Source organism: Coccinella septempunctata, chromosome 1 (assembly GCF_907165205.1).
Source record: "Coccinella septempunctata chromosome 1, icCocSept1.1, whole genome shotgun sequence".
NCBI classification, from domain to species: Eukaryota; Metazoa; Arthropoda; class Insecta; order Coleoptera; family Coccinellidae; genus Coccinella; species Coccinella septempunctata.
In genome coordinates, this window is record NC_058189.1 from 56,838,014 (window position 1) to 56,862,902 (window position 24,889).

At 34.3% G+C, this 24,889-nt stretch overlaps 3 protein-coding genes across 3 annotated transcripts in view; 1 reads left to right on the forward strand and 2 right to left on the reverse strand.

The window, feature by feature from the left end:
• Positions 1 to 18,720, reverse strand: part of LOC123307402 (transmembrane channel-like protein 3) — a 29,102-nt gene extending 10,382 nt beyond the window's left edge. Inside the window, exons 1-5 of the mRNA XM_044889693.1 lie at positions 18,707 to 18,720; positions 9,661 to 9,794; positions 6,956 to 7,148; positions 6,509 to 6,755; positions 6,078 to 6,266 (exon numbers count right to left, since the gene is read on the reverse strand). Coding sequence (XP_044745628.1) covers positions 6,078 to 6,266; positions 6,509 to 6,755; positions 6,956 to 7,148; positions 9,661 to 9,794; positions 18,707 to 18,720 — 777 coding nt within the window. The remainder of the gene's footprint in view (positions 1 to 6,077; positions 6,267 to 6,508; positions 6,756 to 6,955; positions 7,149 to 9,660; positions 9,795 to 18,706) is intronic.
• On the reverse strand, positions 96 to 5,163 carry LOC123322737 (pancreatic lipase-related protein 2-like). Its single transcript, XM_044910730.1, has 4 exons — positions 4,960 to 5,163; positions 3,982 to 4,130; positions 633 to 1,079; positions 96 to 393 (listed from the first exon to the last, which is right to left on the reverse strand). Exons 1-4 carry the CDS (start codon positions 5,100 to 5,102, stop codon positions 152 to 154), a joined length of 981 nt encoding a protein of 326 aa, XP_044766665.1. The 5' UTR covers positions 5,103 to 5,163; the 3' UTR covers positions 96 to 151.
• Positions 18,721 to 19,034: 314 nt separating the features above from the next.
• On the forward strand, positions 19,035 to 24,180 carry LOC123307413 (procathepsin L-like). Its single transcript, XM_044889704.1, has 3 exons — positions 19,035 to 19,049; positions 20,055 to 20,387; positions 23,579 to 24,180. Exons 1-3 carry the CDS (start codon positions 19,035 to 19,037, stop codon positions 24,125 to 24,127), a joined length of 897 nt encoding a protein of 298 aa, XP_044745639.1. The 3' UTR covers positions 24,128 to 24,180.
• Positions 24,181 to 24,889: the final 709 nt, after the last annotated feature.

Below are 24,889 nucleotides of genomic sequence, written 5' to 3' on the forward strand. Positions count from 1 at the left end.
CCAGATATGAAGACCCTGTTATTGTGTATTTTGAATCGAGTGATCACCTGAATAAAGTGGGATTGATAGGTATATATTGTGAAAAAACAAACCAGAAATAACTAAAACTTTAATTTATCGATATAAAACTATAAAATCAATTAAATAATTGTCATAAGCTATCCATCATTGTAGTTTCAGTGTGAATGTATTGAACTTCATCTACAGTCTCTAAGAAGTATGCACCTTTCGGTATCTTAGGATTAGCAGCTATTCCCATTGGAAAACTATGCATACCATCTATCTCCCCTGTAACATATTGATTCCAAATACTGAATGGATAGGCTTTGAAGAGGAATGGATTCTTTATTGAAGCGGTCCAAAATTCGACGGCTCTCATATGACTGCAAAGCCCTAGAAATGAAAGGACACAATAAAAATGTTCCATAAGATCTTTCTCAAAACGTTAATTAGAGAATATCCCAGAAGGAAGAAAATCAAATGAGACTTTCATGTGTGAGCTAACTTAACCTTATCTAACCTGATAACCTAACCTATAGGGTAATCTACAGAACAATCATTTTTCAACTGCTCTATCTACATTTGAGCTCTTGGTTAAACATGAATTTCATTTTGGCAACTTTTTTACTCACAGAATGTACATCCAGGCTGATGCATGCCCCCATTCGGATAATAATCCACATGTCCACATGGAGAAATCATGCCCAAGTAGTTACCATTAGTGTGGATGACATCGACGAATATGGCATCGCCTGGATCAATAACCTCCTCTGAAGACTCCATGTGAGGCCACTCATACAGCGGAGCAGCTGGATCTAGGCCTGTTATCCTACCAACTTTCTCGCTCAAGTGCTGCCTGATGTATGCGGAAGTCATGGCTGAAATTTGGGCCCCCATGCTATGTCCAACGAAGTGTATGTCTGACATTCTCAGTCCCCTCATTTTGTTCAAGTAGAGACATAGATTTCCAACTAGCCTAGCTACGGTGGGACTGTGTACTCTGGCTTCAGTGTAGAGTGTTCTTGCAAGAGGGGCCCAGTCGACGATGATGATGTTCCAAACGGATTTATTTGCCATTGCTGCAATTGAGTGATCATGAACCATCGAAAATAATCATCGGCATTTTTGATTTTTACATTCCAAAATTTTAGAATGAAAATCTCTCAGGCAAGATTTCTGAATTGAAAAAGAAAGTTTCTGTTCTAGATATTTTTGGTTGGGGAGCCCAAGAGGGAAATTCGGGATTTACTCGAGCGTGTCTTTTGAATACAAGGGCAGATATCTTGCACCCTGAGATGTACTTCTGCCAAAAATTAGACCCGTATATCGGTGGAATTGTCTAGGACAGCCTATCAGATTAGAAAAAAAAAGATCATTGTACAGGGTGGGCAAAATTCGTTGTCCACTGAGGGGACCTCGAGAACTATAGCAGCTCGAAGAAAACGGGTGACACTTTCTCGAGCTCTTTTTCATGACTAATCCAAATCCGAAAACAGAATCGGCCTATCATTTTTAGATTTCGAGTTATAAACAAAAATTGAGATTTTGACGATTCCGAAAGGTTCTTATAACTCTTTTGTTTTTGAAGTTACAGATCTGAAACTTGAACCTTCTTAGGCACTTCCATACGTGGAATCTTCTGACAAAAGATTTTTCTCCAATTCGAAAAAGCAAATTCAATAAAAGTTTGCATTTAAAAAAAATTAAAGTTCACCTGATGATTCGAAATGAAACAATATTTCGAGCTCATCAGTGGATTCTACGTAAAAAAGTGCCTGCAGAAGGTTCAAGTTTCAGATTTGTGACTTCAAATACAAAAAAAATATGAGAACTTTACGAAATTGTCAAACGAAGTATCGTAGGAGGCTGCGGTTTTCACCATTCTTTGTTTCTCCGAAAATGAGCTCGGAAATGTGTCATCCGTTTTCTTCTAGATGTTATAGTCCTCGAGATCTTCTCAGTAGACAACGAATTTTACCCATCCTGTAAATACTCACTCGTCAGATTGAGATATACAGGGTGTTTCATGAGTAGTTGGCCATAGCCTAGTGGTGAATGCAGGTCATCCAGGTCTTTTAGAAAACTGGCTTGTTTTGTATCCTAAGGCTAAGTTTCGGAGATACGGGGTGACTCTGGACTGCAAGGTCCGATTTCGATCAAATTTTATGGGTTTGTTCACTTCAGAATGCTCTTTCAAGCGGCTCATGAAATATCAATATTTTCAGGGCAGTACTCAGAATATCATGATTTTTCTTTCAAGTCCCAAAATCTATATTTTTTACATCCCTTACAGAAATTTCGTTATTGCCATGAAAAACTATATAATTTATTCTAAGAAATTCAATTTTAACTTTGCATGGCACACTTGTCACAAGGGAATAGGAACCGGATGAATTCATATTTTACGTCATTTTTTCGAAATGCGGTCCTGCTTGAATTCCTTCGGTGATGAGATTTATTGTCTTTTGCAGAGATTTTGAATTATTTTGTATTCTGTTCAATTCTTCTTCATTTTTAACCCTCAGCAGATACTGAGTGTTAAAAAAAGTGTTTAAATGTATGCGAAGTCGAGCTGTGAATTCTTTTGAAATTACATATTGAATATAAATAATGATGTAAACCCTACATTGACCTTGGCCTTTCGCATGTGTTGCTTGGCTCCTCGAACTTATCGTCCTCTAACTCGAAAACGGTTGAGACTATGTAGAATTGCTTCAGAGAAAAGTTGTATAGAATTTTATTATCTACAACTTTCATAATGAATAACCCCCTGATTAGTGTAAGATTAATAGGTTAACACGTCTGCGACACCGAGATTAACCATCTGTATGAAAGTCTGAGACGCTCGAGTATGTACAAGTAACAAGTAAGTTGCATTTTCAAAGGACCGCTGTGACCTTGCATCACGTCAGTCCCTTGAAAAGTAGCTCACTTTGAGTCCAATCAACATATCCTCTAAAAATCTGACACGTTCGAAAAAAACTATTTTTTAACATTTTCAACTCTTCCGTACGGCCAGCCCCACCACGCAAACTATCAGATTAACATGAATTTATTATCAGAGACACGTAGGGCATAAACAGTATCTCAATCTGACACGCTCGAGTATGTACACCTGACGATAATTTTTTACATCTTTGAAAACCTGCAGACGCTTTTCCCACTGCTGAAAGTGAACTTTTTTTCTAATCTTCAAAACCCACTAGGTCTCCACGACGCTCGAGTAAATCCCGATTTAGCATCGTCGGCTCCCCAACTATTTGTAATCAACCAAACAGTACGTCTTTCGAAGACAAGTTTTCTGTCTGAAGTACTTTTTGGCGCTTCAATAGGATTAGAACGATGAATAACACGACTCTACAAAAAACTTTTTGTTCTTTGTCCTAACGTTTATACTAGTATTTTCCGGTTAATTATGCACAAAAACGAAAAGAAAATAACTTTTTTTGGTATAAAGTTTGCTTTTGTGATAGTTATAGTATCAATAGTCATTCTTCATTTTTTTTTATAATTTTTAATAATTCAAAAAGACCGTCCGATGAGAGTGGGGTGTTTACGTTCACAAGGTGTTGCTAGAGGGCACTCGAGTCATAAACAATGATTAGGTGTTGTTTACTAGCCCAGACAAACTTCAAATATCGTCAAGAAAGTGTAAATACGATGCTGATGCATTTTGTTTTATATGTGGTCAATTTATTATAATTCGTGACGTGAAATACGAATTAAAGACATCTCACGTTCTCTCTGGAGCCTATGAATCATATTTTGAATTTCCTGTTTGGAATCAAGACAAGTCATGGGCTCCACATGTTGCTTGTAGTTATTGAAAAGGCTATCGTTGAATCAGTGTCCTGAACACAGAAGCGAACTTTTTCATGCCATATATTTTTTTTTCGTCTAATTAGGATCTAAACTATCGAAATTTTATGCTTTGCAGTCAAAGTCAAATTTTGATGTTGACCCGTGTAATTTTTCGATTACCTTCTCGCATTTCCACCATCCACGGTGTATCTCTGCTGTGTGTCCATCCATGTATTAGGATTGTCGTGGGCCAATCAGCGTTATATCTCGACCTATTGAGTAGATCGTCATCCCCTGCCACTAATTCATCTGATGTATCGAAATTCGATCTGTATGGTATTGAAAAATGACACAAAATTCTCAAAAGCCAACCAAAAATCACTTGTGAATCAATGAAAACTAACCCAAGTGAGTCTTTGACTCGTAAAAACATTTTAACCGTAGATTCTTGAGGTCAAAAGAAAGACTTTTTTCCTGGACCTTTTTTTTCCGATTCGGTCCTGATAAAAAGATATAGCCATTTTGAGTTTTCATAATGAGCTGTGCCACCCCTGAAATAACATAAGTATCTTCAATATAACTAGCTAAATCTGTGACACTACACATCTGTGGATCTTTCAAAAAGGGTTGCATTCGGTCAAAGTACCCATTTTTTCGAATTTAACAGATTTTTTTTGTCAAATTACTCTAGAGAAAACTAGAAGACTTGAGTGATATCTTGTGTTCGAAAAAGATTAATCAAAGAAATGAAAAACTATATTCCGAAATTCATTTCATTCGAAAACCGTTTGTGTGATATAGATCTAAAAAATAACATTTTTCATGGTTTTTCAACAGTTTTTATATTTTGAACCGAGCCAATTCGGAAAAAATGGTATATAAAACATTTTTTGGTATAAACAAATAATGGGTCTACTCCACTATATTATTTAATTTATGCACTATGCATTTCGGCAAGGAAACCCACCATCATCAGGTGCTCAATGCACCATTTATTGAAAACTCCACCGATGGACTATTAACAGAAAAAACTTTTACTTTCAACCTCACGAATCTACTGTTAAAATACTTGTACGAGTCAAAGACTCACCCTGTATAGAAAAGCTTAGATAATCTAATCAATGAAATCTTTTTTTTTTATATGAAAAAAAAACTTACCTGTGGTAGAGAAAGAAATGTACAGAATTCTCAACCATGGACTGGTTGAATTTTTTCTCCTCGAATTCCGGTTCTGAATCCTTCAACGCTATCACTTCATAGATTATACTACAGCAACCCACTAGTATCCAGAATTTCGTCATTTTCTTCGAAAGAAATATGGATCGAACTGACGAAGCAAAACTGACTCGGTCAAGAATATTCCGTGTTTATTGTTACAAATCTAATGTTATTCTTCATAAATAAACAGATCAAGTGAAAACACATCGTATAATGTGCAATGGATTCACCTATGGATGTTTTGAATTATTGAATCTGAAAATTCGTCTCATGAAAATTGGACCTTGACACCGAAAAAAGAAAATTCCACTGGAAACATTCTCTGATCAGTTTTCAAGACGGGAAAAACTGCTTCAATTCAGAATAACTTTTGCTTTGGAAAAATAAGCTATTGAGATTCCACGACAATCAAAAATGTTAGAAGGGATATCAGGTATTGTCCTCATCCTTTTATTTGTATGAGATAATATCTTGTTTTGTTTTTCACAGAACCAAACATTCTCGAAATGCTCAAAGATTTCAGTGAATATAGGAGAGAATACTTAATTTTTTATATGGTCCCAATGACATGTATAATGGCTTTTGAAAAAAAATTACGAAAAAATTATATTTTGTAGGTGTTTGATATTATTTTTGTGGGTCGTATGTGCCATGGTGGGCTATTGCAAATTATGTGTAGTATCAATTGTGGGTTGATTTTCATGAGTTTACGATGTGTCCCAACTTTATGTAGTGGTTTGATTAAACGTTTAACACATCAAGTTGCTAAACGTCTCTACGGGTTTCGTAAATTAATGTTAGTAGTGCGTGGAACCACTATCATACTAGTGGAAGTGCTACATATACGCATGGAGGTAGATGAGCAAGAGCTACCACCGTCGCACAAGATCAGCTAATACTGTTTGGCGAAATTCCTTCAATTTTTGAACGGTGTGTTTGGAAGCATGTCCAGTACCTTAATTCGAATCACGGTAAAGAAGTGGAAGCATTTTTCTAATTTGAGTGCTGTGTGAGGCTGAGAAACATAAAAATTTCTTTTTATTTCTTGCTCCTCTTACCTCTGGTACTGTTACAAAACACAGCAGGATTCCAGCAATCACTATATTCACCCAGAAAAGCCATCGCAAAAATAGGAAATAGGATGCAACAACCGATCCAAAATGCGATTCGATTTCCTTGATTTTCTGTTCCCATGGGATGAACCAGTTCGATGTATTGCTCAATTCTCTGCGAAATTTCTGCCAATTCTGGAAAAATAATGTGTGGTAACCTGACTAATCCAATAAGAAGATGCATTGAAGAAATCAGATTCATTTTCACTTTTCCTTATAATATATTTATTCCCTCAAACTACAATGTTTTCGAATAATAACAATTCCAATCATTGGAAAGAAAAGTGAGCGCTACTGATTCAAGATAGTATTTTGCTTCATTCAGCATTATTTGATATCAGTAAATCAAAAATTGATTCAATTTCTGTTGCACAAACCTTCAAAAAATAGATGTAGAACCTTGCCAACCTATCTTTGGTCGATCCACTATTTGCTAGCCTTTCTTGAAGGGCACCCTCATGTCTCTTTATGTATGCTTTAGCCTGAATAACTAACTTCAGCTTTTTCCTCATATCCCAAGGCTGCATTTTGACATATTGCAGAACTTCTTTGTGAATTTTAATGTTCTCGAAAATTTGCTCTTGAGAAGCGGCTTGAACTGAATCTTCAACTGTTATTGCAGTGCTTGAAAAAATAACATTAATTTAGGAAATAGGTCGTTTTCAGCCTAATTTACACTCCGATTGTAAAATTTGGTCGAGTATGGCTCAACATTTTCAGAATGTATTAAGATTGATACATCAGATACGAGTCTAAAATCGTTGCTTCTAGGAGGGCCTATTTCTATTGTATCACTTCACTCAGCTTAAGCTTTACCAACTTACTCGCCAGAACTAGTTGTGAAAGCTGACGATCTTCTTCTGTCATTTTCTGTTGAGGGCAGTACGTCTGGTGTATAAGGCGAACTAGCTCTTCTACTATCCCTTCTTCTTTTGGATCTCCTAGTTGATGCTCTACGTTGTATGATGGCATTTACACTTGCTGAATAATCTTCTTCATCTGAGTCTTGCACAACCGCTGCAGAATGTGAATATTGAAAGCGACTTTAAACAATTATGAGATTACTTATTTTTATATTCATAAATTTAATTAGGTACCTATCCCTAAATCCTACAGACTTCGATAATAGTTATTTATACAACAAGTGAGTTGAATATTTGAACATTTATATAACTCACGTGTTGTATAACAAAATTTTATTCCATTTCGATTAGGATTCAAACGATAACATCTTCCAGAGAATTATCAAATTTATGAAATTACGTCAGAGGTTTCTCTTCCTTCGATTGTTGCTAGGGCATTTTTCAATTCATAGCAACAAGAGCAAGATGACGTTTATCCACTCATGTTCATGTTATTTTTTTTCACTTGTTAGTTAAATGTTTTTAATTCACTGACTTGATTAACGTTAACTTGACCTTGTTGCTAGAGTTTGAATGATGTTTTTTAACGTCAAAATGGAATAAATTTTTTTTTTTGAAATATGTGGTTCTTATGATTGATTGTTCTATCATTGTCACCGTTGAAAGGATCTTTTACTTATTCGAGAAATGCTTAAATGCAAGCAGTCTTGACTCGAATGCTAAACCAATCTAAAAAATCCTCGAAAAGAAATGACTTAACAATAATCTATTCATTTTGTAGCAGTTAAGGATTATTTGTCGTTTCTTGTTGAAATTGACTCCAACAAAATATCGGGACCAATTTTTCCATCATGCAGTATAACTCTTCCGTATGTTCCGCAACTGATGATATCTTCTAGGACACCGGTCATGACATTCTATTCTAAGTTGGAACACCCTTATTTTTATATCATACCAATGAAATTTTTGATAGCTTGATTCATTTTGAACAAACAATGTTTCTAGGAAATTTCTTGCTTTTTACTAATGCTTTTCGAAAAAAAAAATTATCAACAGGTACCTAGCGTGAGTCGTTTAGGCTGGAATTGTCTACGAACTTAAATTTACCTAGTTGGCGGTTATCATGATGATATTGTGTCTAGAGGGGCCATCTCTAGTGGGCTGGATCTAAATAGAGACTGCTAAGAAAAAAATTATTCGACCATTTTTTCACAAGGAATCACACTTTAATTCGCAACTATGCATTAGTATACTCCATTCACATTTATTTTAGCAGTCGGTTGGCCATGAAATAATTTTCTCAAGTTTTTGTAACTAGAACGGAGTAAGGCACTCATGAAATGTAGTTAATGTGATAACGCCGTTGCCACAACTAATATCAATTTTTATTACGAAAATGCCGAAAGTGATTGAAATAAGAAATTGGTTTCAGGAAGTGCTATTTAGAATTCAAGTCCGCTCATTCAAATAGTTATACCCTGATATTCTAAAATCAACAATACGTCAGACGGTAGCGAACATATTCAATGTAAGAGAATTTATATAATGTTTCATGAATCTGAACAACTAATATTTCAGCTGAGTATTTCCACTATCAGAAAGATTGTGAATGAAGAGGATGACAAAGAATTTCCTTCTATTGGGAGACCCAAAAAAGTGGTGGCATTTGAGAATTTTATGTTAGAGTGAATTAATTCGAATGTCCTGTTTACTACAGGATTTTCGGTGAATGTCATCGTAGAATAGGTCCCCAAGAATTAATTTTTCTATTTTTCATTTGACTTGTCCTATACATTGTAAATGTCTTAAGATACCAATAAATACCTTATTATTATAATTGTATCAATGTATTGAGATGAACAGCCACAAATACGCGCCAGTTGTCCTGTTAATTGTTTATTCATGTGAAATTTTTGTTCAAAGGTGAAGTTCATCTTTACTTGAAACTTCCTTCAATTCCTTTTACTAATAATTATGCAAGATGATTTTTGTTGAAGAATTCAACTTTCTTGTAATTATCTGTTTATTCCTTCGGGAGAAACCCATTCCCAACCACTGCATCATATGCATTTCATCTTCGGGTTAATATTTTTGAAATCTACAACTGATGAAACGTATTCAAATTTCAGCCAAAGAAGATAACGAAGATTAATTCTCCTCAAGCTAGTGCATATCATGATATTATACTGATCTCTACTATTTTACATCCAAATAACAGGATTTGGTATGAATTCAATCAGTTTGTATAAACTTCAATTGTGTTCGTCACATATTTTCCGGAGAGATTCGACATTGTGATAAAATACGTAATAACAGAAACTTTTACGTAGAACGAGCAACATAGCGTTGATTTAAAACCCAAAAATGTTTTGACAAGCTTCATAACCGCACATTTTCGTACTATACAGAGTGGAATATGTCAAATTTTCATGGCCAACCGAGTGCTAAAATAAAAGTGAATGGAATATATATTCGAATATTTTTGAGAGCTGGGATGAGATTCTACTCAGCTGCAGTGGCCAAGATATCACTTCAATTGAGAAAAACTCTATATTTTTCACTATTTTCTGGATGAGGATTGAATGGACAGAAGGTAGGAAAAGGATCAAAACGTATCTGGAGTCGTGGGAAGCTGAAGGCTGAACATACAACAAGATAAATCTCACCAGTCTCATTAGGCAACTGCATGTTTTCCATTATCGACAACCTTGATGAACTCCTTCTTGACACTACTCCCTCAACATCATCGGCAAAAGTCACCGACACCCTTTCAGTATTGGTCCTCGATGTTGAGGGTTTCCTTGAACATCAAATAAAAAAAAACAATTATCGATTTCGACCAATCTACACCAAATCTTTCAAAAATGAAATACCGGAAGTCGACTGTTAAAAGTCAATCACTTCTTGAGAGCAAATAAATCGGACTATCTCTCGGAAGGAACTGTTCGAATATGGTATCCACTTAGGCAGATTCGCACGAATGGAAGTATAATAATTCAATCTAAAATGTGAAAAAGCTGCCAAACACGCATTTGTTCAATCCGGACCGCACCTCCTAAACACACAGCTAATTCTTTCTGTTTTTCGATTAAAACCCACCACTGATTCACCCCTCGAAGAGCAATTCGATCATGATGCATGAACGTTACAAGGCGGAATTTCCTACGTTCCAGGATATGATTAATACAGGGTGTCTGTAAACAAAAGGAAGGACGAAGGACTTAGGGAGATGATTCCTCGAAGAAAATAAGCAGGGGTAGTTCCCATAAGTTTTTTTCGAAATCGACCTCCCTTTCAAGATACAGCCTTTGGAAGGCGATAGCGTGTTGACAGTTTTTAATTTTTTTTACGGGTTCTAAGAAACACTGAGTCATGAAAATATACATAATATGAAGCACTTAGTAGATGTTACTCACATATTTTTTTTTGATTTCATAACTTTATTTTTAGGGGTTGAAGATACCAACCCGTTATGATTTTCTTTCAAAAATTGTTTTCGTGGAATAGATTTTCGAAAAATAAAATTCTCCTATGGTTTCACATTCAATTCTGGAGAAAAAAAGTATCTTGCAAAATTTCGATACAGTTGATACTTTTCTCGGAATAAATGAAAACCTACAAGCAGTATACGAAGGTCTATGAGGCAGAGAGTTGATGCATGTATTTTAGCGGGGGTAGTCATTCTATGGAACACTTATACGATGAAATGGAATGAACAGTGATCAGAACTGCTTGTAAGTTTTAATTTATTCCGAAAAAAGTATCGACTGTATCGAAATTTTGCAAAAGACTTTTTTCTCCAGAATTGAATGAGAAACCATAAGAGAATATTATTTTTCAAAAATCTATCCCACGAAAACAATTTTTGAAGGAAAATCATAAGGGGTTGTTATTTTCAACCCCTAATAATAAAGTTATGAGATCTAAAAAAATTGTGTGTGTAACATCTACTTAGTGCTTCATATTATGTATAGTTTTATGACTCAGTGTTTCTTAGAACCTATAAAAGACATTAAAAACTGTCAACTTGTCATCGCCTTCCAAAGGCTGTACCTTGGTAGGGAGGTCGATTTCGAAAAAAAATTTATAGGAACTACCCCTGCTTATTTTCATCGAGGAATCATCTCCCTAAGTCACTCGCATTTTTTTACAGACAACCTGTATATATGTATAACTGTCCTTCCTTGTTATGGAAATGATTCTAAAAAGTATCAGATGATTTCTAAAATGATGTCCTCAAATGATCAGAAAACTTAAAAACTCTCAAATTAATAACGGAGAAGCAAAACAATTGAAACCATAATAACATGAATGAAGAAGAACGAAAAACTAGGTTTCACAATGAAAGAATATGCCCTTAAGAGGAGTCTACACTCCACACCATTTCAGTTAAAAAAGCGAAAAGGTATATCTTATGTAAGAAACAACTGATTTATATGGGGGTTATCATTAAAATTCAATTCACTCAGCTCGTCAGTTCAAAAAGCCAGAAATTTTTTTATTCGTCAAATGGAAAAAAAATTTGGAAAATGTTTTCAGTTCATTCAAGTTATTCACTTTCCTGGGTGAACCTTTTTTTCTATTGAATTTCCACATAAAAAATTTCTAAAAAACTCTCGCCATTCTATACAATTCGAGACCTGCTGATATTGAAAAAAGACGTTCGTGAAGTGCTGCCATCTTTTCTACGAAAGTGGAAACTATTGTGATATTCGCAACTTCTAATGATCGTTCGAGTGTTCTGGCAACTCCCCATATTTTGGTAGTCTTTTCCCAGCAAATCTGGCTGTTAGAAAAATCATAGTACGCCACTGGATTGCTATCGAAAAAGTGTCTCAATAATGTTTTCATTTCAACATCTTAGCACAAACGGAAATAACGACCAAAGTTGAAATTTAAATTTTGTCCTATAACTCGAGAACAAAAGAAGATAGAGGAAGGCAGATGATGGCATTATTAGTTTCTCGAAAAAGACGACAGTAAAGTGCCATTCATTTTCCTCTATCTTGTTGGGTTGAAAAAGTTGTTTTTCAGGTATCATCAATTCTGCCCATCCTGAACACGCAATTTTCCACAAAATAATCTGCTCCACAAGAGTTAGGGATATCGTATTCAATCTGAAGTTTGGTTCTTGCATATACTTCATGAATGTGACGTATTTCGAAATGAAGTCAGTTTATAAACGGCTTCGATTTGAAACGAGTTTTCTGAAAATGCCAAGACGTAAATTAACAAACGCTAAGGCTAATAGGGCTAAGGAATGCTACATGGTGGCCTAATGCAGGTTGATGTAGCGGAAAGGCTCCAAGTTAGCCAAAGTGTGATATCTCGACTTTGGAATAGGTTCAGGGAGACAGTTTCCGTGTTGGAAAGACCAAGGCTTGGTGGACGACGAAAAACAACACCTGCTCAGGATCGTTTCATCAACGTTTCGGCGAGAAGAAACCCTACATCTACGTGTAGAATGCTACGGAATACTCTTCAAAATGCAGATGGGGTCCAAGTTTCCATCGAAACCATCAGACGACGTTCGAGAGAGGTGAATCTAGGTTCTAGACGTCCATTAAGGTTCCATTAACACGTGACCATAAGCGTCAAAGACTTGAATGGGCTAGGCAACATATCAATTGGAACGATCAATGGCATAGTGTCCTTTTCACTGATGAATCCAGATATGGACGATTTTCAGATTCTCGAAGCATAAGGGTATGGACAATCCCACGCGTACCCCGTAATCGTCGCTATGTCCAACAAGTCCATCCATTCCGAGGGGGTAGTGTTATGGTATGGGCCGGGATATGTTTCAACGGGCGCACAGATCTACACATTTGACCTGGGAATATGACCGCCTCACACTATAGGGAGCATGTCATTGACAATGTTGTGCCAAATTTTCACGCTGCTATTGGTGAAACTTTTCAATTTCTAGACGATAACGCTAGACCGCACCGTGCAGCTATAGTTGAGAATGCGCGCGAGGAGCTTGGTATTCCACATTTACCAATACCTCCGCACTCACCAGATTTGAATTGCATAAAACATGCATGGGATATGCTCCAAAGAAGATTAGATAATCATCAATCTACCCCAGAATCCTTAAGTGATCTGAGAGAGCTTCTGCCCCGTTTATGGAACCAAAATCCTCAAGAAATGTTCAACAACCTCGTGTGTAGTATGCAAAGAAGATATCAAGCTGTTATTGATGCCCGTGAAGGCCATACATTGTATTAATAGTCTTAAAATGCTTGAATTCTCTGGGTATAAAATTTCGTTATTTTACTCGATTTTTCTTAACCACCCTGTATACGCTGCAGACCTACAGGCTAAAATTAATTTGCAACACGAAATCATATTAATATGAATTCTCATCGCAAAATTCTTATTTTCACTATATTTTTTTGCCATCTAGGTCAATATCCCTAACTCATGTGGAGCTGTTAGTTGGTAAATACTGAAGATATTAATTTGTCACTTATTATATAATCTGCATGGATAGTTTGCCACAGCCGAAAATATAAGCTTCACAAAATTTTTTGATATTCTTCGAGACATGATTGAAGAGGACCAGAAAAGTACTGTCCGAAACATTCAGCCAAATAGAAAAAACGACTGATAATTCACTGAAGAACTTTCCCCATTAAAACGATCTTCGAAGGAATCACACCAAATTATTAATTGGGTGTAGATATATCTACCATACCGCTGAGTACCAATTAAATTTTGGGAGATGTCAACATTAATTATGTAGGTACTCCAGGAAATTCCTTTGATGAGACAAACCATTTCGCAGACATTAGCGGTGTTGATATTTTCAGAACAATGCCATTTAATACCTAATGGACGATAATTACCAGAAACCACTCCCAGACGCGCAATATTAATAGATTAATGATTATTAATGTGTCGTGTAGCGTGTTTCAGACCAGATAAATTACAAGATTGCCGAAAGTATATGGGAATTTATTCGGAACACAATGAATTGAAACCTTTAATCAACAAATGGTGGCATGGGAGGATGTTCTGTATAACGAAGGGGGCAAATAAAGTTTTGCTTTTTGTTTACGAAACAAATATTCCAGTAATCGCCACTCCCCGGAGAATAATGAAATAATTCTGATTACTATATGTACAGGTGGACATAAATCACATCTCAATTTTGCGTGCTAGTGTCAGTCCACATTGAAATAACATTTTCAGCGATAGATCGACTAAAAGCATTGTGAAAATGGACGTTCAAAATTCCTAAAATGGACAGTAAATTCAAAATAATTCTGCTTTGATCAAAACATATTTGTAGGCACATCTTCTATACCTACATATTTATTATATCTGCCGAAATGCATGTAACATACGGTGCATTTAATTGACATTAGTGAAGAGTCATGCCATAACTTCTTTATTTCCGAAAATATATAAAAAGGATAAAAACTTTCTATAGACACTTTTTCACTGGGAATACGATACTATATTAAAAAAATTTTATGTCCTCTACTAAGGATGGAAGAAAAACAACTTGGTTATGTTTATTTGAATGCATAATTTTTTGATTTCATGTCATAAAAAAATATGTCGATATGTTACTTACATCGTCAAGGACAAATAAGCATAAAAGCGAAATAATCACTAACTGTTGAGTCTCACATTCCTACATTATTCCATGAATAAAATGGACATAGAATACTTCAATACAATAAATTGTAATAGTAAAGGTCAGAGAATGAGATGAATTTTCATAAATTTTTCGCTTTACATTCTTTCCAGAAAGAAGCATTCTAATAGATGGGCGCAATCAGTGGATGGGACCGCTTGGTCCTATTGCCTGGACAACAAGATTACCAGACCTCAATCGTTTCGATTTTTTCGTATGGAGATAGATTAAAAAAAAATTTCAAGACTCTAATCATAAATAAAACTGATTTAGACCAGAGGGTCAGGAACTCTATCAGAGACATTTCCCGCGTTATGCTATTGGATACAGTGAATTCTTTCAGAGAAAAGGTCGAATTTATTTACAGTATAATGATACTCAATTTGGGAACTTTTTATGAGTTATATGAAAATTGATTATGGGTAGAAATTCTGCTCGATATTTATTCGAATTTAGTGTAACAAAAATTACATGATTTTATTGAAGTTACAGATGTTTCAGCTAATAACAAATGAAATTCTATAGACAAAGTTCTAATTATTATCACAGGGATGGAGATTTATTGGGAGTGAACATTTTTGTGTTCAATCGTTAAATGGTATCATAGAATTTTGTCGAAAATGGGTATTTCACTAAAATTGAGATTTTGCCTTGACTATACCTCTAGAAGTAATAATATCTAAATATTATACAGGGTGTGGCGTAATGAATGGATAATATGGAGCCTGCAGGTAGAGGACTCTATGGCGGTTCAGAAAAATATATTTTACGTTTAGTAAAAGTGCCTTGGTTTTCGAGATATTCGAGATTTTCGAAAATTCAAGAAAATCACACCCTTCGCCACTCTTTTTGCAGGCAAGACTCCAAAGAAAGGAATTTTTTCAAACTGTTTTTTGGGTAGTATTCCTGGATAGATGCGCTATCGAATGTAAATTATTATTTTTGAGGCGCATGAATAGTTTTTTATAAATAAAAGAATTAACTCAAATTTTCCGTTTTGCTAATTTTTTTTCCTAAGTTCAACCCAGCGTGGTGTGAAAAATAATATGGTTACCTGAGTGCCAAAGCAAGAGAAAACATGCCTGTTTCACTGAGATTCTGAAATGGTATAGCTCACTCTATTTTCAGCATTAAATACAAAATAAATTTCTATTACAATGAGTCAAGGCAGAGTTTGACGTAAGCCTTTTTCTTTAATTTTTAGCAACTGAAATGAGACTTGCAAGCAGAATAAAGCAATTATTCATATGAAGTTGTAGAGCATCTAGTACAGCTCCTGATGCACACTTTGAACACTTTTTGTGGAACTAGATTCAATTAAACAATATTTTAAAATTGGTTTTTTTCCCTCGTATTCTTTCATTATTAAGCCCTATAGTTATAAAGTTAATAGTTGTTAAGCGAATTTCAAGTAACGAAGTGAATTTTAGTACTTTTGTAATTAAGAAAAAAAGCTGAAAATTGTAATTTTTATTACATAGAGTCAAGACCCTTGTTACAAATATGCTGAAATTTAATGCATAACTTGAAATAAACTTGAAAATATTGATTTCACAACGTTGGGGTTCAATAAAAAAAGAAAACGAGAAAAAATAACAATTTTAAAATATCGTTTCATTGAATAAAGTTTCACAAATCACAAATGATGCCACCATGAGTTCTGATGAATTCTAATGAATCATAGCTTTATTGTATTGATATCAACAATTCTAAAATGAGTATCGTTTCATTGAATTAAATATCACAAAAGATTCTCTAAGTGCCCACCATGAGCTTCAGTAATTGCTCTATACCTTCTTATAGACAATTGCTTCATTCTGCTTGCATTTCTCATTTTAGCTGATAAAATTTTAGAAACACTGTTTACATTAAACTGAGCCTCAACTGATTGCAATAGGAATTTATTTTGTATTAAATGCTGAGAATACAGAAAGTTATACCATTTCGGAATCTCAATGAAACTGGCATGTTTTTTCTTGCGTTGGCTCTCAGGTAACCATATTATTTTTTACACCGCGCTAGGTTGAACTTATGAAAAAAAATTAGCAAAACAGAAAAGTTGAGTTAGATCTTTTTTTCATGAAGAACTATTCATGCGCCTGAAAAATAATGTAATACATTCGATAGATCATCTATCCAGGAATACTATACAAAAAACAGTTTGAAAAAATTCCTTTCTTTGGAGTCTTGCCTGCAAAACGAGTGGCGAAGGGAGTAATTCTCTTGAATTTTCGTAAATCTCCAATATCTCGAAAACCAAGGCACTTTTACTAAACGTAAAATATATTTTTCTGAACCGCCATAGAGTCCTCTACCCCCAGGCTCAATATTATCCATTCATTACGCCACACCCTGTATATTATATAGTTATAGCTATTTTTTTGTATACCATGAGATGAAAAAAGATACCAAGCGTGTTTAAAATAACCCTTAGTACAATAGATGGAAAAAAATTCAATAAAAAGTACCGTATTCCCAGTGCCTATAAAAATTTAGATAAATTTTCTAGAATGAAGAAGTGAAAAAATATTAAAATTTGGTTATATCTTTGAGAAAAAAGAAGATATCGTGAAACGGTTCCCACTTTTCACGAAAATCGATCGCAGGACTCTTTTCAACTGTTTCACCTATCTAGTCCAGAAGTACCTACCAGAAACAGCCAAAATCATGCAATTTGGGATACCGCGTAAATCCCTTATTATGATTTTATCAATTCAGTCATCCATTGGCAGCGCAGCATTATATTGAATCCGAAAATAATCCGATTTGTTATGATAATAGGCTTGCTTGCATAACAAAAATTATTTTTTTAGCATTTAACATTTAGGATCTGATAAGGAATGAATGGATTCAAAAGCAAGAAATGCAAAAATGACAAAGTAGGTCCATTGAAAATTAAAATCAACATAGTAATATAAAAATCCTGAAAAATTTTGGATAATTATAACTTCATCTTCATACAGTCTGGTAGCAGCAAAATATTTGTAGTAAATAGTAAACTGACTGTGCTAAAATTGTTGTGCTATATCACCTAAAATATTTCTTACATGATATAAAAGAAAGGAAGAACAAGTGAAAAATTGCAAAAAAATTTAAGGCGTAAATCCTTGTCGGAATAGTATTGTGGATTATTCATATAAAAAAATTTCTAAACCGCCTTTACTTACGCCCCCTTAAGATGTCATCTGAAAGGCAATTTTTAATTTTTATCTCAGAAATCAGAGAACTGACTGTAAGCCAATTGAGTATAATATATTCCATTTTTTTGGTGCTGTTCCCCTAAATATCAGAATGATATCCCTACTACTATGGTTTGAGTTTTTTCCAATGTAATATTGTTTCATCATAGATGCTGTGTTAGGAAATTTTGCGTAGGCATGGAGACGATAAAAAAAGAGATAGATTGTCAGTCAGAATAAATTGGAGAAAAGTCACTCATTAGATAGTTGAGAATTTTTTCATTTTCAAGTTACGCTTTCGTTGATTGTGATAACAAATTAATTTATAATATAAAATAAAAATTTAATAAACGGATCGTAACAGTACTTACTCGTTCATAATTTATTTTTCTCAAAAACAGTTACTTCAAACAATAAATTACAAGATACCTTATTTTTTCAAAATGAAAGAAGCTACCAAGAACTAAGTATCCTTTCTGCCTGTTTAATTTCACTTTTGTCAAAGTTCTGGTTTCTAAGAGAAAGTTTAAAAATAGCTTTTCAGGTGCCATATTCAAGGAGCTGTATCTAAACAGGGTCTGCTCAGAAAAAAAATATATGAAAGACCCATATAATTTCCGCAACTATTCATTTACATCCTGTATATTATAGAAAAACTGTCCGGACAGATTCTAGTCTGAAAAATTTGAAAAACCTATTCAAAAATGTCGAATGAACTAATTATTCAATTGAATCTTATGAAAGTCTTCTAGATCTGAAGAAACCGACTTTCATAAATGATGCAATCAACGTCTTCAAGCGAAAATTAAACATTTAATACATGATGCACATAACAAAAATCCACAAAATTACCAAAATTATACTAATTAGTAATAATTGACTCACGTTAATTCTGTCATCATTGAATCTCCCAAGAATCGATCAAAAATAACACAGCTTTTCAGTCGCTCAGAAGAATGGATTGTCTGAATTTTCGAAAGATTTAAACGCACATAACGATTTGATTCTGGGGTAGTTTAGTTTACGTGGCATTGTTCACGCGATGACAGGGAAAATGATATGAGTAAACCCGTTTTATCATACACAATTTGAGCTTACCACCTGCGTTTATTTTATATTCCAATTAGTCAAGTGGAAATCGGACACCAGGGATGTTGAAACATTAATGAGTTCAACATCACCGTTAGGGATGAATTAAAACATCAATGTGAAGATGGACAATCGCGAGGTAATAAAATTTAAAAAAAATAGGTAAGAATTCACCGAATAAGGAGACGCTTTTTATATATACGACATAAACAAAGAGAGAATTCGGAATTCAACAGAATTGCTCAAATTAAAAATTCAAAAGGAGAATGTGGAATCTCCAACTATTTTGGAAGCTAAACCAATATTGCAACAGGATAAAACTTGTTTTTTCATTCATATCCAGAAAATGAGTTCAGTTAAATTGATAGTTCAGACATTCAGAGAATTATAGAAATCCCAAATTTGAAATGAGCAAATTTTTTTTGAATATTACATTCGATAAGGTATCTAGAAAAAAACAATCGAATCATGATAATGAAACGCAAAATTTTTTATATCACTACATAACAGATAAATCCAGATAATTTCTGTGCGTATAAATTCATAAATGTGTTGAGAGTGGAGACATATCTACTGCTTTGGATTAACTATTTTTGGTAAGTTACCAATCCTCAATAGCAGGTCATGATCGGAATGACTGAAATATTTTTCAGATTGCTATGAAGGTGCTCTTATATCTATTGGCTGTTCTCCTCAGTTGTCGAGCTATTTCAGAGGAGGAAGCTCTGAAACAATGGCAGCAATTCCAGGTAAAAATTTATCATTTTTCAACACTTATTCAGGCAATCAAACTCAGGACAAATATCCCATTGCAAAAGCTGAGTGAAATGAAATAAAATTCTTCATTACAATAATGGATGAGTAAGAGAAATAATTTTTTAAAAGCAATTTAATAACACTTTCCCTCACATCTGATAATCCTTACAAACTTCACTTAACACTGACGATTTTCTAAGAAATTAACAGCTGAAAAAACAACTGCATGTGAACATAAAATTATCGAACTTCTTCTGTGTTTTTGCTGAATTCTCGTTGATTCATTGAAGTCTTGTTGTTTCTACATTTAAACGTACAAGGACGGGTTTATCGACTACTCATTCCTCCTCAAAATTAACATCTAAGATCACTAGAATGAATCCCACAGGTAGAGTACGGAAAATCCTACAGATCTCCATTGGAGAGCCGTCAACGTTTCTTAATATTCAGAAAAAACCTAGACAAGATCGAGGAACACAACGATCTGTACATCCAAGGTAAAGTGAGCTGGTACCAAGGTGTCACAAAGTTCGCAGATTGGACTGAAGAGGAATTCGAGCAGTTCATCAACAAACATAAATTACAAGGATTCAATGACACCCTCGAACTTTTCGAAGACGATGGGGCTGCCCCACCTGACAGCATTGATTGGAGAGATCAGGGGGCTGTGACTGAGGTTAAGGACCAAGGTCATTGTGGATCCTGCTGGACTTTCGCTTCAGTAAGTATTGAATCCCTTTGTTGGTCTTTCCCTGACTCATTCTAAACACATAACAGCGTAGACACTAGAAAAATGTTCAAAAAGGATTCATTTACCTTCTTAGGGCTACAATGAAATTAATTTTAGGCCAAGCAGATGATGAAGAATTGATTAAAGCAGACCTGAAACAGCAGCAAAATTAAGATCTAAAGGGTAAAATGAATAGATAATACGGGGTGTTTCATGAGTCGTTGGCCATAGCCCAATGGTGAATGCAGGTGATCCAGGCCTTTCAGAAAACTTGCTTGTTTTGTATCCTGAGGCTATTAGCTTTTATATTGACCTAAATTTGAGATAGCTATAACTCTGGACTTCACTTCAGAAAGCTCTTCCAAACGGTTCTTGAAATATCAATATTTTCAGGGCAGTACTCAGAATATCATGATTTTTCATTCAATCCCTTAAATCTATATTTTTTACATCCCTTACAGAAATTTCGTTATTGTTATGAAAAACTACATAATTTATTCTAAGAAATTCAATTTTCACTTTGCATGGCACACTTATTGTTACAAGGGAATAGGAACCGGATGAATTCATATTTTATGTCATTTTTTTTTAATGCGGTTCTGTTTTTATTCCTTCGGTGATAATATTCAGTGTCCTTTGCCGAGATTCTGAATTATTTTAAATTCTGTTCAATTCTTCTTCATTTTAAATCCTCAGCACATACTGAGTGTTCGTAAAAAAGTGTTTAAAAGTATGCAAAGTCGAGTCGTGAATTCTTCTGAAATTACATATTGGATTTAGATACAAATTATGTAAACCCTCTTGGAAAATGTATTCCGTAAGTGTATTTGCTTCATAACACACATAGCTGTTAAAATTTATTTAAACACTTTTCAACGAACACTCAGTATGTGCTGAGGGTTTAAAATGAAGAAGAATTGAACAGAATTTAAAATAATTCAGAATCTCGGCAAAGGACAATAAATATTATCATCGAAGAAATAAAAACAGGACCGCATTACGAAAAAATTACATAAAATATGAATTCGTCCGGTTCCTATTCCCTTGTGACAAGTGTGCCATGCAAAGTGAAAAGTGAATTCCTTAGAATAAATTATGCAGTTTTTCATGGCAATAACGAAATTTCTGTAAGGGATGTAAAAAATGTAGATTTTGGGGCTTGAATGAAAAATCATGATATTCTGAGTACTGCCCTGAAAATATTGATATTTCATGAGCCGTTTGGAAGAGCATTCTGAAATGAACCAACCCATAAAGTTTGATCGGAATCGGACCTTGCAATCCAGAGTTATGGCTATCGCAAATTTAGGGCAATATGCATGAATCACCCCGTATCTCCGAAACTAATAGCCTTAGGATATAAAACAAGCAAGTTTTCTGAAAGGCCTGGATGATCTGCATTCACCATTAGGCTATGGCCAATGACTCATGAAACACCCTGTATATCGCAGAGTGCATAAGTTTTTACACAGTCATAAGGGTGATCGATGTCAATTTTCCTTTCAGCTGAGAAAAACGCGTTTTGAACTTCGAAATCCGTTCATATTATTTGAAATATGACAAATTAAATATTATTGTTCTCGGAATAATCATTACTAATATTATTATATTATACATAAAATGAGTGCATTATATGAAATGGCTTAGATTTTTTTCTTTCCGTGTATTGATCGAGGTCGTTAGTTCTTTCCCTGTACGGTGAATCTACGGCAGCGATTTAACGTAGGAACGAACTAGTTTCATGAAGGTTTTAATATACCATAAGATACTACTCTTCGTTCTGAATCGAATGGTGTATCTAACTCATTTTCGGACAAAAATTGACATTGATGGTTTTTTCCCTTTACCCTTCAACTGATATAAAATTACCTGAAACAGATTACACGATATTCACAAAGACGCAACACGTGTTTCGCTATCGCAATAACATCTTCAGGTGGGTGAAAGTGTTGTGAAAATCTTATAATCTGTTTTAAGTTCAATTTTATGGATTTTCATCAAGTCCATCAATCCAATATTTGATATGAAAATGTTTTACCTAATTCATTCCACTAATTAATTATCATATTGATTTTGGTTGCTAATAACTGCTCATGTTCTGATGATTTCAAGAGGCTTGAATTCACTTAAGAAGCCTTTATGAAGCGAACTATTTTTATAATAGCCAGTTTTATGATAAATTTTAAATGTTGTTTTAGTTCTACTGAAAAGAGGAACTGAAGAAAGCTAAAGGTTCTTTAAAATTTATTATAAAGTTGGGTGTTACTAAAACTAATTTCAATAATTACAAATGAAAATTCAATATCAATTGAATTGTGATACTCAAAAACTAAGAGAACTAATAATTGTCTAACCTGTATAAAGTATTTTAAAAAGATACATTGAGGCATCATACAAGTTATTGATGTTATTGTTGAATTGGTTTGGAATAAGAAACATATAATAAAGGTACCTGGTCATATTTTCGAAATACAGTATTTAAAAGTCTGAATTTTTCAGTGCTTTCTAATAGCATTTTCATGTATATTGAAATCAAACTTGGCAGAGATATTACACGATATTTTATTTCCATTTTCGATGGACACGGTGATTTCTGAAGGAATTTTTCCTTTTTTATTTTCGTGGTGCAACACTGATAGTATAAAAAATACAACGAAGCACAAAGCATCTGTTTTAATTTTAAAACTTCTTTCAAGCAGGTCCTAGTATATTTAGATAAATTCATGGTTTCATTGTCAGTTTTAGTTTAGTTATTAGTTTCCACATATATTATGTAGGAAATTCAATTGGCTAAAGAGTATCTGTGTATTATTCAATATTTTCAGGAATCTCTCAGAAATTGGATCTTTTTCAATCATTTAAAATATTTTTTACTTAAACGATCCATACAGGTCAATAGTGAAGAAAAATATCGATGGAATAAAATGAACTATTACACGAATGAAAGAAGCAGTTCTGAAAGAAATTAATAGTACGGTATCTAGAAAAAGTAGTGTTCAATTAAATATCATTCGTTTAGTTCTTTGGCTCATCTTGCGTGACCTTGATAACTTTCCATCGAGTCCAGGCACCTCAAGATCTGAGCATCAATTATTTTCAATGGTACCTAAACAGACTATTGCAAAAATTTTTTCATAAATATTATTCTTCACGGTTCAACATGTATATTATCGTACTTCCAGACTGGAGCACTGGAGGGAGCAGCCAAATTATTCACAGGCAAACTGATCTCTCTCAGCGAACAGAATCTCGTGGATTGCGCCACCAGCCAATACAATGGACGTGGATGCAATGGAGGCCCAGCAGCTGGAGCCTTTTTGTACGCCATGAAAAATGGAATAGCCAGCGAAAGCGAGTACCCTTATACCGCAGTGCAAGGAAGTTGTAAATCATTCACCCCGGTGTTGAAGGCTAAAGATTACAAAACAGTGGCTAGAACTGAGAAGGCGCTGAAGAAAGCTGTTGGAACTGTTGGTCCTGTTGCGGTTTCCATTGTGTCCACTGCTAACCTGAGCCTCTACAAGGGTGGCATACTGTATGACAGTTTGTGTGAGAATAAAGAGACCAATCACAGTGTGCTGGTCGTTGGATATGGTTCTGAAAACGGTGAGGATTATTGGATTATCAAGAATTCATGGGGACCAAAATGGGGAGAATCTGGATACTATAGGTTGGCGAGAGGATTCAAATTTTGTAGTATAGCTTTGTATGCCACATATCCAGTAGTCTGAATTTGATGTTATGATTTTATATTGAATAAATTGATGAATGGTAGAGAGTTTCATTGAAAATGAAACTTAGTGATTTTTGGATGGAGATTTTTTTGAAATATGGAATATATGTCAATTATATTTCCAAAAAAAAAAGAGATTTTGAAATACATATTTAGAACTCCTTTCCTCCTCCTATCTTACCTTCGATCTAAAATTTGTATTTCTAGGGAATATGTTATTCTTCGACAAAAAAAACACCAAAACACCAACCTCTCAATTAGCTCAAACTTTTAACATGAACACTCAGTAATGTTCTCTAGTGTAAGGTATAAGGATATTATTGATTAGGATTACGGATACAGGTAAAGAATTAACAAAAATTAGTTGAATCCTTCAAAAATACACTTCTCCAAAGATGAAAAAATGTATGGAATTATAAAAAATCTCAGTAATTTATTAATTTTTGTGAGAATAACATACACAAACTCTTCGTTAAAATATGTATGTTTGGACCTAACTACATGAGACACAAGATATCAAGAAAATGCAAATAAGGAAAGTTGAGACTTTCCAACTTTGACCTTTTTCTGAGTGAAAAAATAAATTAAAAACATGTTTTTCTGAATATTCAAATTTCAAGCTACAGCATTCAAGATGATCTCATTGCAAAATTATAAATAAATGTACTCTCATTAGAAAAATAATAGAACTTCATCAACTTAATTTTATTATTGGTCATAATGTAAAACATACAGGGTGTGAATGAATTGGTGCGAAAAA

What these genes read in the sequence shown, in the direction of transcription:
- LOC123322737 (XM_044910730.1), bottom strand. Translation starts at nt 5,102, where the DNA reads ATGACGAAATTCTGGATACTAGTGGGTTGCTGTAGTATAATCTATGAA. An exon ending in CATTTCTTTCTCTACCACAG is followed by an intron (nt 4,131 to 4,959) that starts GTAAGTTTTTTT and finishes AATACCATACAG; the next exon opens with ATCGAATTTCGATACATCAG. An exon ending in GATGGTGGAAATGCGAGAAG is followed by an intron (nt 1,080 to 3,981) that starts GTAATCGAAAAA and finishes ACTCAATTGCAG; the next exon opens with CAATGGCAAATAAATCCGTT.
- LOC123307413 (XM_044889704.1), top strand. An exon ending in CCTGCTGGACTTTCGCTTCA is followed by an intron (nt 20,388 to 23,578) that starts GTAAGTATTGAA and finishes TCGTACTTCCAG; the next exon opens with ACTGGAGCACTGGAGGGAGC.